The sequence below is a fragment of the Periplaneta americana genome, chromosome 2 (genome assembly GCF_040183065.1).
Source record: "Periplaneta americana isolate PAMFEO1 chromosome 2, P.americana_PAMFEO1_priV1, whole genome shotgun sequence".
NCBI lineage: Eukaryota > Metazoa > Arthropoda > Insecta > Blattodea > Blattidae > Periplaneta > Periplaneta americana.
In genome coordinates this window covers 136221289-136238259 of record NC_091118.1, presented here as the reverse complement: position 1 = coordinate 136238259, position 16971 = coordinate 136221289, and the positions used below count along the sequence as shown (strand labels likewise).

The 16971-nt window shown below is 34.3% G+C and overlaps 2 protein-coding genes across 3 annotated transcripts in view; one reads left to right on the top strand and one right to left on the bottom strand.

Annotated features, from left to right (window-relative positions):
* Positions 1-1547: 1547 nt before the first annotated feature.
* pont (RuvB-like helicase pontin) lies at positions 1548-15128 on the bottom strand. Its single transcript, XM_069818499.1, has 8 exons — positions 14883-15128; positions 14372-14500; positions 13319-13493; positions 12112-12314; positions 9668-9836; positions 8664-8862; positions 5621-5815; positions 1548-2103 (listed from the first exon to the last, which is right to left on the bottom strand). Exons 1-8 carry the CDS (start codon positions 15021-15023, stop codon positions 1944-1946), a joined length of 1371 nt encoding a protein of 456 aa, XP_069674600.1. The 5' UTR covers positions 15024-15128; the 3' UTR covers positions 1548-1943.
* A 55-nt stretch (positions 15129-15183) lies between these two features.
* Positions 15184-16971, top strand: part of Atg7 (Autophagy-related 7) — a 32990-nt gene continuing 31202 nt past the window's right edge. The window contains exons 1-2 of one of the 2 annotated variants that reach the window (XM_069818497.1): positions 15209-15338; positions 15430-15528. Coding sequence is in view for 1 of the 2 variants with exons in the window: in XM_069818494.1 (XP_069674595.1) it covers positions 15323-15528 (206 nt within the window). In the remaining variant the exon portion in view is untranslated. Of the gene's footprint in view, positions 15529-16971 lie in introns of both variants that reach the window. The other variant, XM_069818494.1, reaches the window with a different exon arrangement.

Genomic DNA, 16971 nt, shown 5'->3' with positions numbered 1-16971 from the left:
TAAGCACATACAGTTCTCAGACTTCTATCTTACCATCAACCATATCGAATTTCTGTATGAGGATGTCTACAGTGGGTTGGAAGCAGGAACACAATGTTCAAACTGAAGGATGTGGAACTATTTGTTGCAGAGGTGTGAAGGAATAGGTCAAGTAGATTGGGAGAATCTGTCTCCACAATGAAGAAAATACATTAATATGAAAAGGATGAATTCATGGTGCTGAAAGCAACAATAGTAGTGATAATGAGGCAATAGAAGAAACTTTATAGAAACTGAAGGTAGGGAAGAGATTCAAATTTTAATTCGAGTGTGTGTGATTCATCTTAATATATTCAACCAAAAAACTGAAATGCTGAAATCTACATAATACCGTATTTTCTCGAATACCCTGCACACCCTACTTTTGAAAGGCAAAAAAATAAAACTTTCAACATATGTATTCACGATAAATTAAGAACAATTAAACACAAATACAGTTCAGGTAACAATAAATAAATTTTATCCTGAAACAGGACGCATTTCAAACTCATTCTGTGTGTACACACTGCACATATGTTCAGTTGTATTGCTTAATTGGCCTTTATACCATATCCTGCAACATTAATAGCATGTGTCACAATTTCCAGTTCCTCCACATATTTGATAATTTTCTCACTGCAAGTAAAGGATATCATACATTTAGTGGTACTCATTTTCTGAATTGAAAATGTAAGACACACAAGCTATACACTTATCACACTTGAACTTGATTCTAACACATGTACTGCTAATCCAAATGCCATTTAACAATGTTAACAATTGAAATACCTGTGTGGGAAGATAATGGCAGCCACCAGTGTAGCTCAGTTAGCTAAGACGCCTGCTGATCCGGAGTTGCGCTTGGGCATGGGTTCGATTCCCTCTTGGGCTGATTATCTGATTGGGTTTTTTCCTAGGTTTACCCCAAATGAAAGGCATATTCTCACGATCACTAATCCCATCGACGCGAAATAAACTAGTAGTTAATACAGTGTCGTTAAATAACCAAGTTAAAAAAAAGATAAATGGTATATACTACCACCTTAGGAGTTATGCAGAAGGAAAAATCAGATAATGATCCTAACTTCATTTCGAATAAGCCATGCACCTATAATTTGTACTTGTATATTTCGGGGGGGGGGGGGGGAAGTATGCAGAGTATCAGAGAAAATGCAGTATTTGGTAGTGTCTGTGCAGTATAGTGTAATCCACTGCTATCCATACAGTGATGAATATCGACCATGTGACTCATTGGTATGTAATTCACTTCCAAGCTTTCATTAACAAATCTCAAATTTCAAGAATGCTGCCTATGCCTGTACGAATTATGGCATGTGACATACAAGTTAGATTTTATCATTTCCTCCGATTAAGTTGAAAAGCAAATATTTAAATTACAAATTAGATGCTTTATATAAATTCACTTGAACGAGCAACATCACATTATTTCATTACTGCATTGTCAAAAATAAATAAAAAATAATTGAACTGAAAATGGTAGCAGTCATCCAAATAACTCCTGTCATCCAAACTGTGCAAAAGTAATTTATTTTTTAGTACATTTGATTCACAAAAATACATATAGGTATCAGCTGTACAATGAATCTCGGAACTGTTATATCTGTCTCAACTGTAATAAATACTTCACATGTCTTCTTGGGATTTTATGGCTTGCAAAGATGCAGTATGAAACAATTGATCAGTATTGTTCTAATAAGCAAAAAATGATAAACTTGCGTTACATTTTAGATGGTAAAACATTTCACTTTAACCACTGTAGTATCAGATCTGTATTATTTCTGTGATCACGTGTGTACTGGAAGAGTCTTTACACATGTTCCAAGGAATATGTCAAGTATAGGTTATCTGGAGGTAAGAGGCTACCATTCAATATTAGAAAAACATAGGAAAAATGCTTTAAATGTTCATTTCATGTATTTATCCTTATGTTGTGACAGAATCTTTGCTGATGACTTAGCATCTAAAAAGAGCTCTCCAATTTCTTGAACGTCATCTTTGGCAATAGCTGTACGTCCATTTACTTTAGCAGTTAGGGCTGATGGTGTCAACAACTGAACAGCATACCTGAAAATTAAAAATATATATATATATATATATATATATATATCTAGAGAGAGAGAGAGAGAGAAATAACATACAATACTTCATGGTAAGTAGAAAATTCAATGCTACAAATGTGTTTCAAACAAAACATTCATATAAATATGGTAAGTGCTCTATATTCATTCTTGATGCATAATGTATTCAACTATCTTTTGTTTTGTAGACAATGGGCGTGATTTCTAATTCTTGTAGAATTTTGTTGTTTTGTTTCATGATGTAACAATATTTGAGCGTCTTTTATTACCTAGACTATTAACGCATCTAGAATCATTGTTACCAAATACTCAATTTGGATTCAGAAAAATGCATTCCTGTCCGCAACAATTACATAGGATTATTGACATAATTCTTGACACCTATGAAAAGAAACAAATCTGTTTAGGCCTTTTCCTTGATACAGAAAAGGCATTCGATAAAGTGTGGCATAATGGCCTCTTATTCAAAGTAAAAAACCATCTTCCTGACACATTACCGTTTAATTCAATCATTTCTTAGAAGACGAACTTATTCAGTAATTTATGAAGGTGTACAGTCTCAGATTAGGTATATTTCTGCAGGTGTACCTCAAGGGAGCATTCTAGCCTCTTTTCTCTATTTAATTTACACTCATGATATACCAACACCTAAATCAGATTCTCTAACTGTAGCTAAGTTCGCTGATGACATTGCTGTCCTTAGCAAAGGAGATACTGGTGAACAAGTGACAACCAATCTACAAAACTTTCTACAAGAAATTGAAAAATGGAACAAAAAATGGAGAACAGTCATGAACACAAATAAGTCATCAACAGTAACATTCACATACCTCAAAAAAGAAAAAGCACTTCCATTATACCTCAACTGTTCACCAGTACCACAACATGAAGAAGTACGAAATCTTGGACTCATCCTAGACAGTCGCTTGACCTGGCATAAACATCTCACTTACACCCTCCAGAAATTAAGGTACAGACTTCATCGATTGAAAACAATACTTTCCAGCTCTTGTCTTTCCCTTTCCAACAAAAGGCTAATATATGTAATGCTCCTCAAACCTATTTGGCTCTATGGATGTTCATCATATAAGCCAAATCAAGCGTATTCAAACATTCCAAAATCGTGCACTAAGGATAATCACTGGAGCACCATGGTACATCAAAAATGAAACACTTCATTCAGATCTAGATCTTGTCAAAATAGAGACTGTACTTCATTCTTCCTATACACGCTTATATGCAACATTGTCAACACATTCTAACAGCTTAATCAACCAGATTCCTCGGAACCTGCCCCCTGCAAGCCTGGTTGTCGCCTCAAGAGGAAAAGACACACTGATTTGTTGATGCTTTGAGGAACGTTAATGGACGTCACTCTCTCCACAAGTCTCATATTGTTTAAATGTTAATTATTTAAGCGCAATTGATAGTACCAATGTACAAAAATTTTCAAATAAATAAATTAAAAAAAAAATGATGTAACAAAGCACATAGGACTGTATTTCAGAGAAAAATTTAGTAATTCGCACTAGTAATCATCATCCACACAGGTTGTAGTTCTTTGAAGAACTGTTACGGTCTACCAAAGTTTTCTTTCCACCATTTCTTAGGACGTCCTAACGACCTTTTTCTTTTTGGATTATAATTCAGGATTGCTTTTGGTATTCTGTTATTTGACATTCGATTTACATGTTGGAGCCAATTAATTTGATATTGATGTCGTGATCCAGAACAGATATCATTTGGAGCTCGTTCAAGGCATCTTCATTTCCTTTCTTGTCCAATTTCGTATAACTTGCTGTGTGGCACATGAATTTCATTTCACTGGCAGTAATCCGATTTTCATCATGTCTCCAAAGTGTCCAAGCCTCACTGTCATAACATAGAATAGGTCTTGTCAAGGTTTTATAGAGGCGGAGGCATGTATGTCTTTGCACTAATGATGGTTGTGCAGTGATCGTCATAAGTAGAGTCTGTCCAGCTATGTTTTGTGATAGAAATGAAAGCAAGAAAATGTAGTGGTAATAATAAATTATATTACTACTACTACTATCTTATAATACGACATAGCTAACAAAGTTAAATAAATCCTGTAATTCTTGAGACGTTTCTTTATGCTGATTGGTTTTTCAAATATTCCGATACCTTACATTATAATATAAAGTTAACTCATAACACTTTCAATATTATGGCAGAATGTTCACTTGTAAAGGAAATGCTTCAGTGAAAGTATATGCTTATGTTTTCTTGAACAATGACTGTAGTAAGCAATTTATTTGAGATATAAATTTTATATTTAATTCATCTGGACTATTTTGTTAAATGTAAAATGCTTTATATGATATAATTATATTCTGTATTTCACGAAATACAATATAAATCCAGATTTCCTAATTCAAATATCCTACGTAACAGACAGACACCTGTGTTTTTAGCATTTATGATAAAACTGGGCTTTATTAAAAACATTCCAAAATGCTTGGGGAAACTGTTTCTAAGCATTATACATGCTAATAGGCCTAAACCGAAATTAAGGTCAACTTTTTTTTTCGCAAATTTGTCAAATTATCAACTTTATGTTAGGTTTTTCTAACCTTTTCTGCAGCCATACAAGTTGTATTCAGCACTTAAAGTAGTCCATCATTAACAGTAATGTGGATATGACCTTAGTGGGAAAAATGAAGTCTATTCCGTTCTTTGGAAATCAAAATGAATCCGTAATCATAAATCAATATACTGACTCTTCAAGAGCAAATAAGTCAAACAAGTTACGAGCTGGAAAGATAAATAACAGTATTGTGAAAGTTCTGATTAGTTTGCTTAACAGTCACTAAATTTAGTAGCAGTCAGTATGCTATCCAAGTGTCAATTTAGACAGTGAATGTTTCTTTTCTTCTACTCAAGACTCTTGAGCGACTTACGTGGCAACATGAAAGAATATAATGTGAGCACTATGGCAATGTTCTCGTTTGACAATAGTATAGTAGGTTACAAAATCATGTAATTTTCTTTCATGACACTGTACCTATTTTAATTACTTGACATGATAAAAAATATTTTTAAAAATAAAAATTCAATATTGTTCTTTGATAAGTGTTCCTTGTAGGAAATTTTTTTTCCCATAAGAAAACTTAAAATTCCAAAATCATTTAAATGCATCATGATAGCACCAAAGTCTGTAAAAATAACACAAGACGTGTTTTAAAAGCACATAAATCCATTAATAAATAGAGCAAAATTCCTTAAAAATAACACACATTTTCACTTAAAAAAATTAATAAAAATAAAAAACGCAGGTCCCTAGTAATACAAGACTGATAGCAAAGTTGTATTTTAGCTCTTCATTAATTTTGTAAATCAAAGCTCTTAGCTTTATAACATTTCAAATGATTTAGTAATTAAGCAATAATTATACAACTCACATTTTGATGACCTGGGTATCATCTTTAGTGTGACAATTTCACTGTACATTTTATTAAGATAATGTTATCAAAAGATCTTACCTGAGAGTTGTTTTTGTGCCGATTTCTCCTAAAATACCAAGAGCTTCATCATCGACTTGAATGCCTTCAGTCTGTGCTCTGAGCTTAAGAATTTGCTCCATTTCTGAACGTGAGTATGGCAATGTGCGGATAATAAGAAGCCTATCAAGGAGATCCAGGGGTATGCCATGTGGAGAAATGATGTCCTCTGTACCCCTACAAAGTATGTTAAAATAACAGAATCTTAATCATAATATATTAAAATTATATACCGGTAGTATATGGTATAATATGTAGTACATCTGCCTCTTAGAATAACTGAAAGTTAATACAAACATTGTATGAGCAGAATAAGTGTTACAAATAGAAAATTACAAATGTAAGATGATAGTTATTATCAGGGAAAGGATTTATATGTAAATACATATTTACTTATAAAGCTAATATAATTTATATTTTGCATTATCTTTATGTTTCACAATGTGTAGGGTTGAAAAATCCTACTTTTATTTTCCATATTTTTCCATATTTTAGAGTTTAGTACATATTTTCGTTAATTTCCATATATTTTCCATATTTCATATAAAACAGTCCATATTATATTAGGTTTAACAATAAAACAAAACAAAATTCCATTAACTTTTAAAAATACATTTCAACAATAGAGATTTAAACACATGTTCAGTAATCCCTTTAACATCAGAGTTATTTGAAAATTAGCAGTCCTATCAACAATGGGAAAGTAAGTTACAAAACTGTATTAATTTAATTTAAAATTTTTAACAGACTTCAGTTGTGCAGCTCAACAGTTAAATGCCAGTCAGAGTACACATAGGTTCAGTTTTGTAAATCATACTATAAAGACGGTAAATATGCCAAAAGTACGTCATTCAGTCAATTTAAAATCAAAACTAACAAGTTACATTTCAGAATTTAAAGAAGATGGTTTATCAACTGACAATAAAATATTATTTTGTAATTTGTGTCAGTGTGCAGTATCATCTACACAAAAGTTCCTGGTGCAACAACACATTACAACTAGTAAACATCAGGCCAACAAACAACTAAATTCCAAGCAGAGACAATTGTTTTTAACACAACCAACAACATCGAATGTAAGATCTGAGTTTAACATCGACCTGTGTCGTTCTCTCATCTCTGCTGATATTCCTCTCTACAAACTAAAGAATAAGGTCTTCAGGGAATTCCTTGAAAAATATACTCAACATACAATCCCGGATGAGTCAACACTTAGGAAGACGTATGCTCCATCCATCTACGATGAGACAATACAGAAGATAAGAGATGAAATTAAAGATAGTTCAATTTGGGTTTCCATTGATGAGACTCCCGACAAAGAAGGTAGACTTGTTGGTAATGTAGTTATCGGTTTGTTAAGTGAACAATATTCTGAACGAATTCTTTTACATTGTGATGTTCTAGAAAAGTGCAATAACAAAACTATAGTTAAACTGTTCAACGAAGCTATGGGTATCCTGTGGCCAAAGGGTATTATGTACGATAATGTGTTATTCTTTATTAGCGATGCTGCCCCTTATATGGTCAAAGCTGGACAAGCATTATCTGTTGTATATCCTAAATTGACTCATTTTACTTGTGTGGCGCATGCATTTCATCGTGTGGCAGAAGTGGTCAGAGACAATTTCCCTAAAGTAGATTTGTTGATTTCATCAGTGAAAAAAGTATTTCTCAAAGCTCCCAGTAGAGTTAACGTGTTGAAAGAAATGTACCCTGAAATTCCATTGCCACCAAAGCCAATTTTAACTAGATGGGGTACATGGCTAGAAGCAGTTGAATATTATGCCGAACATATAGACTCTATTAACAATGTTCTCCTTGCATTGGACTCTGAAGATGCAGTCTCAATTGATACTGCGAAAACAGTTACCTGTGACATAAGTGTGAAGAATGACTTAGCTCACATTCAGCATACATTTTCATGCATCATAAAAACGCTCAAAAGTCTCCAAAATAGGCACCTTTCACTATCTGAAAGTTTTGAAATTATAAATAGTACTGTGGAACAACTGAATCGTGGTAGAGGTAAAGTTGCAGATGCAGTAAGAGCTAAGGTGGACACAGTACTTTCAAAAAACCCTGGATATGAAGAACTACAAAAGGTTGTTGCTGTGATGAGTGGTGAATCAACAGTGAAGATTAACTTGGACTTATCCCCAGCAGACATTGTGAAATTGAATTATGTACCAGTTACTTCTTGTGACGTCGAACGCTCTTTTAGTCAGTATAAATCTATCCTCAGAGACAATAGAAGAAGATTCACTTTTCAGCACTTGAAAGAAATGTTTGTAACCTATTGTTATGGTAACAGACAATAAAAATTGTGTTTTGTTGAAACTACATTGGAAGATAAGGTACGTCCATTATATTTTTTGTTTAGTTTGATTAAAATGTACCAATATTTAACGTACATAGTCATTTTTTTATAATTTTAAGTCCATATTTAATTCCATATTTTGGTAAAAATCCATATTTAATTCCATATTTTGGTAAAAATAACTACATATATATTTACATATTTCATATATTTTTAGTCCATATAAATCCGTTCCCTGGTTATTATGAATTCGGAAGACATTAATTTATAAGCTAATGCTAAATGCAAATTTCATTTTCACATTCATACTCAAGAACTGGTCTAGCAAGAATTTTATAGATCTTAAGTCTAGTATGTCGCTGCACTTTAGAAGGCTTAAAAACCTGATTAATTATGCTCATAACTTTAATAAATCTAGACATCTGATTGCCATATCTTCATCCACGAATAAGAGATTACAGCCAAATTAAAAGAGTTGACACAATCTATTAAAATGTTTGCTCTGAATTTGCTCCTTGCCTAAAAATGCCATTACTTTTGTTTTTTGTGCCAAAATTTTCATACCAAATTGCGAAGCAGTATTTTCTAAATTATGTAAACCACCTTGGAACCACTGGTTTAAGTACTACTATTTAGGAATTTTACTTTTTTTTTGCTAATATGGAAAAAGTTGCTGTAACCTTGCTTAATATTATATAGATGCATTACCTTATCACACATCGACCACGATTGGTTGCAAAGATGACTATTGGTGCAATTGCACTTTCCAAAGCTCTGTGCAAATAAGTGAAGGTTTCAATATCCAACATATGAACTTCGTCTATGAATAGAACTCCAGGAACCAGTTCAGCAATTCCCTGGTCAATGTATTTGTTGACTACTTTGTTAATTTCTTTTCGTAGTTTATCTGCTCAAAGAAAAACAAATAACATACATAATATAATAACAAGTAAATAAAAATTTAATAAAGTTAGCGAGTAACTAAAATTTCTTCATGCTGAAAATGTACATAACATTGCATATATTGGCATCACACACATGTACAGGTAATATATATGTACGTACTCGGTGAACAATCCTTTGAGCACCCACACTTTCACGGCTTACGGCTAGCTGGTGGAACCAGCTGCTAAGCCTGCTGCCTCCACTGCACTGAAGGTCACGTGGTATCAGTGAGAGTTGTACTCTTGCAAGATAAGCACATGTTCTTTAGGTGACGTAATACAGTGTGTTAATTAAGTTAACATGTTCAATACAGGTATTCTATCCCCCAAAGAGTTTTCATGTATGATTCATATGTTGAGTACAGAATTGCCTCGTGCTGTAAGGAGATTATTTCAGGAGAGATTCCCTGGTGTCCAAGTTCCAAATCGAAGTTCGATTCAAAGTACATAAGTGTTTACTTTTTAAGTGTTTATTAGTAATAACTTATGAGACAAATTGTAGGTACATTTACTGCAGACTTCCTGATACCCATTCACCATGGTTATTGGCTTGATTTGCCCAAGACCCACAAGTGGTGGAAACAGGTCCATGGAGGAATGTTCACCAAGTATATATATATATATATATATATATATATATAGAGAGAGAGAGAGAGAGACGCACACACACACAGGCACATGCGCACATCCACACGTGAATGCACGTACATACACACAACAGTATGTTATACTGCATATTCATTGCAAAATTTAAATTTTATTCATTACCTGTAATTTCAGTTTTTTTGGGTTTCATTAGTTGTCCCATCATGGATAAAATATCTTGGCCTCCTTGTGGTCTTGCATTAGCAACATCTAAATCGTGCAATGTAACATCCTGAATTACCTCCTTCTTCTTATGTACATCACCTTTTGGAAGCGGAACGTATTCCTCTGCCTAAGGAAGTGAGTTAATAAGTTAATGTATCACTTTACTCTGTATTATTGTTTGTTTTAAATGCTTCTAAATATAACAAAATTTTATATTTATAATAATCTTTATTAAAAAGTGATTTATAGAAGTTTCATCCATTTTTTATTTGTTCTGGAGGCCTGGCTTGGAATCTTGCAGGATGAGATTCATTGTGGAGTATTGGTGGAATAATAATTATTATAACGGTGAAGGGAAAACTCCTAGAAAAACCCCTTGCCTCCCTCTTTATCCACAAATTCCTTTATGGTACAGACAATGCTCTAACCCAGGTCAACACAGTGAAAGGCAGAGATATTTATTGCATAGTTTTCTGCCCAAAGGCAAGTCTTTCACTGCAAACCCAGCATCTCCAATCTTTTCTATTTTTTGCCCTCCTCTTAGTCTCCGCATATGATCCATAAATCTTAATGTCGTCTATCATCTGATATCTCTTTCTGTCCCGAACTTTACTCCTGTTTACCATTCCTTCCAGTGCATCCTTCAGTAGGCAGTTTCTTCTCAGCCAGTGACCCTTTTATTACACAGTATTGAATAGAATATATAGATCACACATTTCCAAGAGCAATAATTGTGAACTATTCATATATGTTTCAGATCACAAAGTTTTTCAAACATGAAATAATTGGAACATTTATCATTTCAGAGAGACAATAAGAAGTGGGATGTTTCTGGGGCTAATTCTAGTAAATATTTATACCTATTCTCTCTCAACTAAAGAATATGTTTATTATTAACTCATCCTAGGTGACCCATGTAATATAATTTTCTATAAAATTACTGTTTTAAATGCAGAAGCCCTTCACTGTGCTATACTATACTGCACTGCTTGTTTCATGTACAGCTTATGGTATTTCACTACCAAAACATACATACCAGAGCAAGGCTTTCAAATACAGTGATTCATTACAACTTTTGTGGGATAGTTGTGAACTCGCAAATATTTTCACGAACTGAATAATTTCGAGGGAAAAATTGTTCCGGAGCCGGGTATCGAACCCGGGATCTTTGGTTTAACGTGCCAATGCTCTACCACTGAGCTACCCGGGAACTCTAACCGACACCGATCCAATCTTTCCCTCTATATCCACAGACCTCAAAGTGGGCTGACAACCGTCAAGCAACCAACTTCGAGTGCACACTAACTCCGTGTGACTTAAATTGTGGTTTTCTGTTAACGAACAGTGACGTGTTATGCAAATCAAGATTTCAGGTATAACTCCCTGTACCAACGTACCAAACTTGGTACGTTAAACCAAAGGTCCCGGGTTCGATACCCGGCTCCAGAACAATTTTTCCCTCGAAATTATTCAAATCAACTTTACAGGGAGTTATACCTGAAATCTTGATTTGATTTTCACGAACTGTTCACATGACAGAAGTTTATGTAAAATAACTGTTAATTAATGCTTGAGTATGAAATAAGAAAATGTGTGCCTTTCACGTGGCCCAATTTATTATTTTTTAATTTAATAAATTTTGAATATTTAATATGGAATTTCATATAAAAATAATGTGTAGTTTGGGAATGGTAGAATAAAATTGTTTTAGTCGTTATGTCACGAATTTCTACATTTCAGATTAAGTTTTAATCAAAACTATTTATAAGAAGCAAATATCATTGATTGGTTTCTAATGCTTAGTTATTTTACCATCTGCCATCTTGTAAGCCATTAATTGAAATCATATTAAATGTTGTTTGAAAGAGGTTAGTAAATCAGTCAGTGTATGTTTTTAAAGAAAAAATACATATAACCATGTCATAAATCTATTAAATGACTTACTCTTTTAGTATCATCTATCTCGCAAATGTAAGGAACAAACCTTTGTTTTCTGTGGAGAATAATTTACATAATTATACATATGAATCGGTCGAAGCTAAAAGGAACTAAGTCAAAATATGCAATTTTTTTGGTTATGCAAGCATTTCAACATCAGATGTCATGAGCATCGAACGGTGGAAGAAGGAACTAAGTCAGACTTTTAAATGTTCTTTGGTCTTCTATAACATAAAAATATTAATATAGTGGAATGTTTTTTGCTTCTCCTGAAATGTTGTGTAAAGTGACTTAGTTCCTTTTAGCTCCGACTGATTCATATATGTGTGTATATATATATTTTTTTTTTTTTTTCAAAAATGAATAAATAAAATAATTTTATTAACAATTACAATATTTGTGTGCAGTGAAATCAGTCTTAGAAACTTAGGAAGCATAAAGACAATGTAAGATTTCTTACTTACTTCAAGATCGAACTCTGTTGCATATGTATCACTTCGCCCTTGTCGTTTGACAGCTCCACTATTTGCTTCTATATAAATTACATCACCTGTTTCCACTTTCTCCTTCTGCAGGGACTCGTATATTGAAGGATCCAATTTCAGTTGTTTTGTTCCTTTTGCTGTTTTCAGCCCAATTATAACATGGCTTACAGTCTTGCCGTATCCTAAGAATATGAAATTATTATTAGATTGTTTTTTGTAATAATTTTAGCTACAGTTCTAGGATAGGGACCGATGGCGGGCTTATGTGAGGGCGGCAATGAACCTTTGGGTTCCTTAAAAGCCATTTGTAAGTAATGTAAGTTCTGTGACATAAGATAGTGATAATGGGAGATATTCAAGATGGTGAAGTGGGGTAAATGTGTATTTGGGGTTGCGAATAATTTGGTACTGCATAGTTACAACAACTGACACTGCTTTGCATTTATAAAAAAACTCTGATGGAATTGCATGGAATTGTAGCTTGCAGTAGTACTTCCATCTAGCAGTAGTTATCAAAAAATTCATTTTCGACAGTGAAGATCCTAGTGGTTGTTCTCTTTTATATGTTGCCATTTCATAACATGGGAATGGCCAGTCTGTTATATAGATGTGATCAGGAGTCAATCATCTCTGGATTTTATATCAGTCTGTCTAATAGTTTTAATCACATAATAAATATTACAGTGTATGACTTTGAAGCACTGAGTGATGAATTATAAAATGAAATTGATTTGTCACTCAGATATCGGAGCTTAGTAAAAGGTATTAGACAATAAAAGTGGCAATGACTAAAATTCCTTTACAGCAAAAGTCAGTTTTAAAGTTTATACTTGAAGTGTCAGCTGGAACAACGTTGTAAGTTACAAAATTTTCATTCGGCATGTTTCCATGTAATAATGTTGTATGTCATGTTACCTTGCTATACTCTTTCGCTTGCAACTGTCCATCAATGCAGTACGTGAAATTTGTCCACTCCAAAGTTTGCTACCCTATAAGAACAACGTTGTACGTGTACACATTTTTGCAGCTCCTGTAAATTTTACCAAATGTAACTTATAACGTTATTCCAGCCGATGCTTCAATTATTGACAAGACTGTGGATAATAATTTAAGAAACATTACGAACTCAATACAATACTTCAATGACTAAGTAATTACTGCACTTACATTATTTATTTAAACTTACCTCCCATAGGATTTTCAGTCTCAACAGGTGTCAGCTCAGTCACTTCACCTTCATAAACTTCCTTTGTTTCTTTTATTCTCAAGCCAATAGCACGCCGAAAGTTTTCCATTAAAACTTCTGTTTTCTTTATTTCTGAACTGTAGACTTCTGACCCCACCATTGGACAAAATGGAACCTACCAACAGATCCAATCTAAATTAATATTCTCGATCGTGATGTACCACATGAAATTAACATAATAATATAACATACAATATTTAATAAACAAACTTTGAATAAATCGTATTAAATAGCCTTGTAGTTACCATGCTTGCCATTAGATTCAGTACTCATTAAGTTCAAATTTGGCTAAAGAAGATGTGTTTTTAAGGGTCACAAAATATCTTCTGCATAGATTCTTTTAGAAGGGACATATCCACAAGCAAAAGAACTCTGCCCCTGAACGAGAGGGCACCAAGCAAAAATTACCAATCACTTACTCGTTCATGTCCTGCTTTGCAGGTTTCTACAGGCTCCGTGAAACTTCAGCATTCTCTAGTGCAGGGTTGCAGAACTGGGAAAGAAAGAGGTGGAAGCATGGGGAAAGAGTTCGTTCCTCCATTCACAAGGCTGGAGCCTTCAACGACGTTTCTGTGACGTTTGACAAACACACTGTCCTCTCTTCTCTTCTCCCCCTACCGTACAAAGACGCGAGGGTTGAAGGGAAGGCATGAGTTACGTGTTCCGGATTATGACGTGTGCTTCAATTGTAGCACAGTTTTGCATCCCTGCTCTAGTGTTCAATTCGGCTTTTGTTATGCCTAGTATATATAATCAACGGATAAACTCCAGAATACGGACTGCACCCTTTCCCTCTTACTTCAAAATTCCAACCTTGTGCACACAAAATAAATTATTGGCTCTGAAGAGTGCCTTTTCGTAAATATAATGATGCACATTCGACAAACGGAGACAAATCTGCTCTTTTTAATATTTTAAGATATAATTTGGTAGGTGCAGTCCGTGTTCTAAAATTTTCCCAAAATTACTTTCGTGTTTAGCCTAATTACTTACCTTGTTCCCTAGTTCTTGGGCAATTGCGAGGGCGATGGCTGTTTTCCCCGTGCCTGGTGGTCCTGCCAGAAGACATGCCCGACCTGCCATTTTCTTTGCTTTAATCATGTCTACAACAATTCCTGCAGCCTAGAAAATGTTTCATATTAAAACTTCTACATACTGGTAACGGTATAATATTAGTTACAATTTTCTGAAATTTGCATCTCTTGGTATCGAAATCTTTAGGGCAAAGTTAAATAACATGTCTAACAATAAATTACACTGACGTCTATATCACTGCAATTGAATGCTTATAAGAGTTTAGTGGCAATTAGTACAGGTTAAAGACCAAAAGACATTTTTAGTGAAGGTTAGGATAAGTTTGGGTTATTCAACAGGGTGAATTGTCGAACACTAAGTACGAACTAGGGATACCCGAACTAGAAATACATAAACGAAATAAATTACTATTAATTAAATACATAAAATGCAGAAAGCTTACAAGCCGGGTATAAGGATTGCAACTAACCTCACGTGCTGATTCTTGACCAACAAGTCCGGCTGCCGCTTGAAGGGCTGTTCCATTGTCATCTAAGCCCAAACCTTTGATGTGGCTATGTGCTGATATCCTCTGTGTTTTTGCGGTACTTTTAACTTCTTCGATCTTCATTTTAGGTTATTACCTATAACAATACCATTCACACAACCACAACAAACACCAAATTGCGCTATATGCTATCGATTTAACAAACGTTGGTTACCATCGCAACATCTTCGAGAACTCGAAAAATATTTCGATTTCGTCAACTGCGACTGCAGCGAAGAATTGAAAAAGTCGACCAACAAGACCCGCACATCTCTACTGCTTACGGAAAGTACTTGTTTTTGGTACATTGTGCAATGTTGGTGTTGTATGTCAAACGTAGACTGTAAAATTATACTGGCATTTGTTAACAAGTGTTTGGTATAATGTCGCATAGTGAAGGTTCGAATATTTTACAATATTCTCCATTTAATTCTTCGGTGGATCCAAGTTTTTGGCATAAATTATCACATGTGAAACTTGACATTGACAGACTAGAAGAAAAAGTTCGACCGATATGGGGACATTACTCCAATGCAATTCCTCCTGGTTTAACATCATACCTTCATGTAGACTGCAGTGCATATAACACGTAAGGAAATAGTATTATCCAACATCTATACCTTTAGTGAGTAGAATAATGTTACTTCAAAGTGCCGTATGTAGATTTCTGAGAAAGGTTCAAATTTCGATGTTCGTACAGCACTTTTATTTTGGAATTAGTTTAAAACATTTGACTACCTGATATTTTCATTGTCACAATAGTAGATTCTGAAATTAAACAAAGGTATTATTCATTTTCACAAATACACTACGTACAATTATTTCTTTTTTTTATATTAGTTTTAAAGAAAAATATATCCATATGTTTGCTCCTGTGCGCTGTTAGTGTATGGAATAATAGGCCTGTATTAAAACATAGGCTAAATTAATAGGAAATCTGTCCATGTATTTATATCCATTAGGCTATTTCTTTAATTTGTGCCTCAAATTGTTGATTGATTCTCTACAAAGAATGCATAAACTCTAGATCATATAATTAGGCCTAATCCTAAAGTTTGTGGTCCGGGGAAATGTATTTGATTGTAATGACAATGTTAAGCTTATTTCTTGAATTTATGTTCTAGACTAAAAACCATAATCAACAGAATTATTTGTATTATTTGAAGAAAAACTGACATAAGTACATTGACATATCTCCTATAAAGCTGAAGGCGCATTATAAATTAACCAAAAATAATACATTCCTTTGATCTGATTTCTCTTGAGAGGTTCTTCTTTAGCAAGGAAGGAGACTGCAGGATGAATCAAATTATGGCATTTCTCCATAAAAGCTACACTAATGCCACACGTTCCCTAAGCTTGCCAACTCTGGTATTTGAATAAAATTACCGGCCATTTTATACATGCAAGTTTGGATGAATATACAGGGGGTATAATAAGCAACACCGATAACGCTTAGTATATTGGGAAGACAGTAAACTGATCATTATTCAAGAGGGAACCCATGTCCGGAAATTCATGATTTGGCGCTGTGGAGCATCGAAGTTTCATCGGATTGTTTTTGATGTCCTAATTAGCCTACATAGTTATGCAATCAGATCCTTGGGCCGTATCTACTGCCAAACAGACTAACAGGATTGAGGTATCTCATTTTTCTCAGAGATGTTCTTCCTACCCTGTTGGATGTGCTGCCACTACAGGTTCGTCAGGTAATGTGGCTGCAACATGACAGAGCTCCAGCTCACTTTGCTGCAAATGTGTGGCGCCACCTGGATGCCACATACTCAAATCGATGGATTGGTAGAGGGAGACCTGTGCCATGGCCACCACAGCCACCTGATCTTACAACTCTTTACTATTTTCTGTGGGATACTATGAAGATTATGGTGTATGCTACTCCTCTAACATCAGCTGAGGACCTTATCGCACGAATCCACACTGCGACTGAAATACTGAGCACAAAGCCACATTTATTTGCCCAGGTGCATTAGTCTCTGCACCGCTGATGTATGCTCTGCATTCAAGTAGGAGA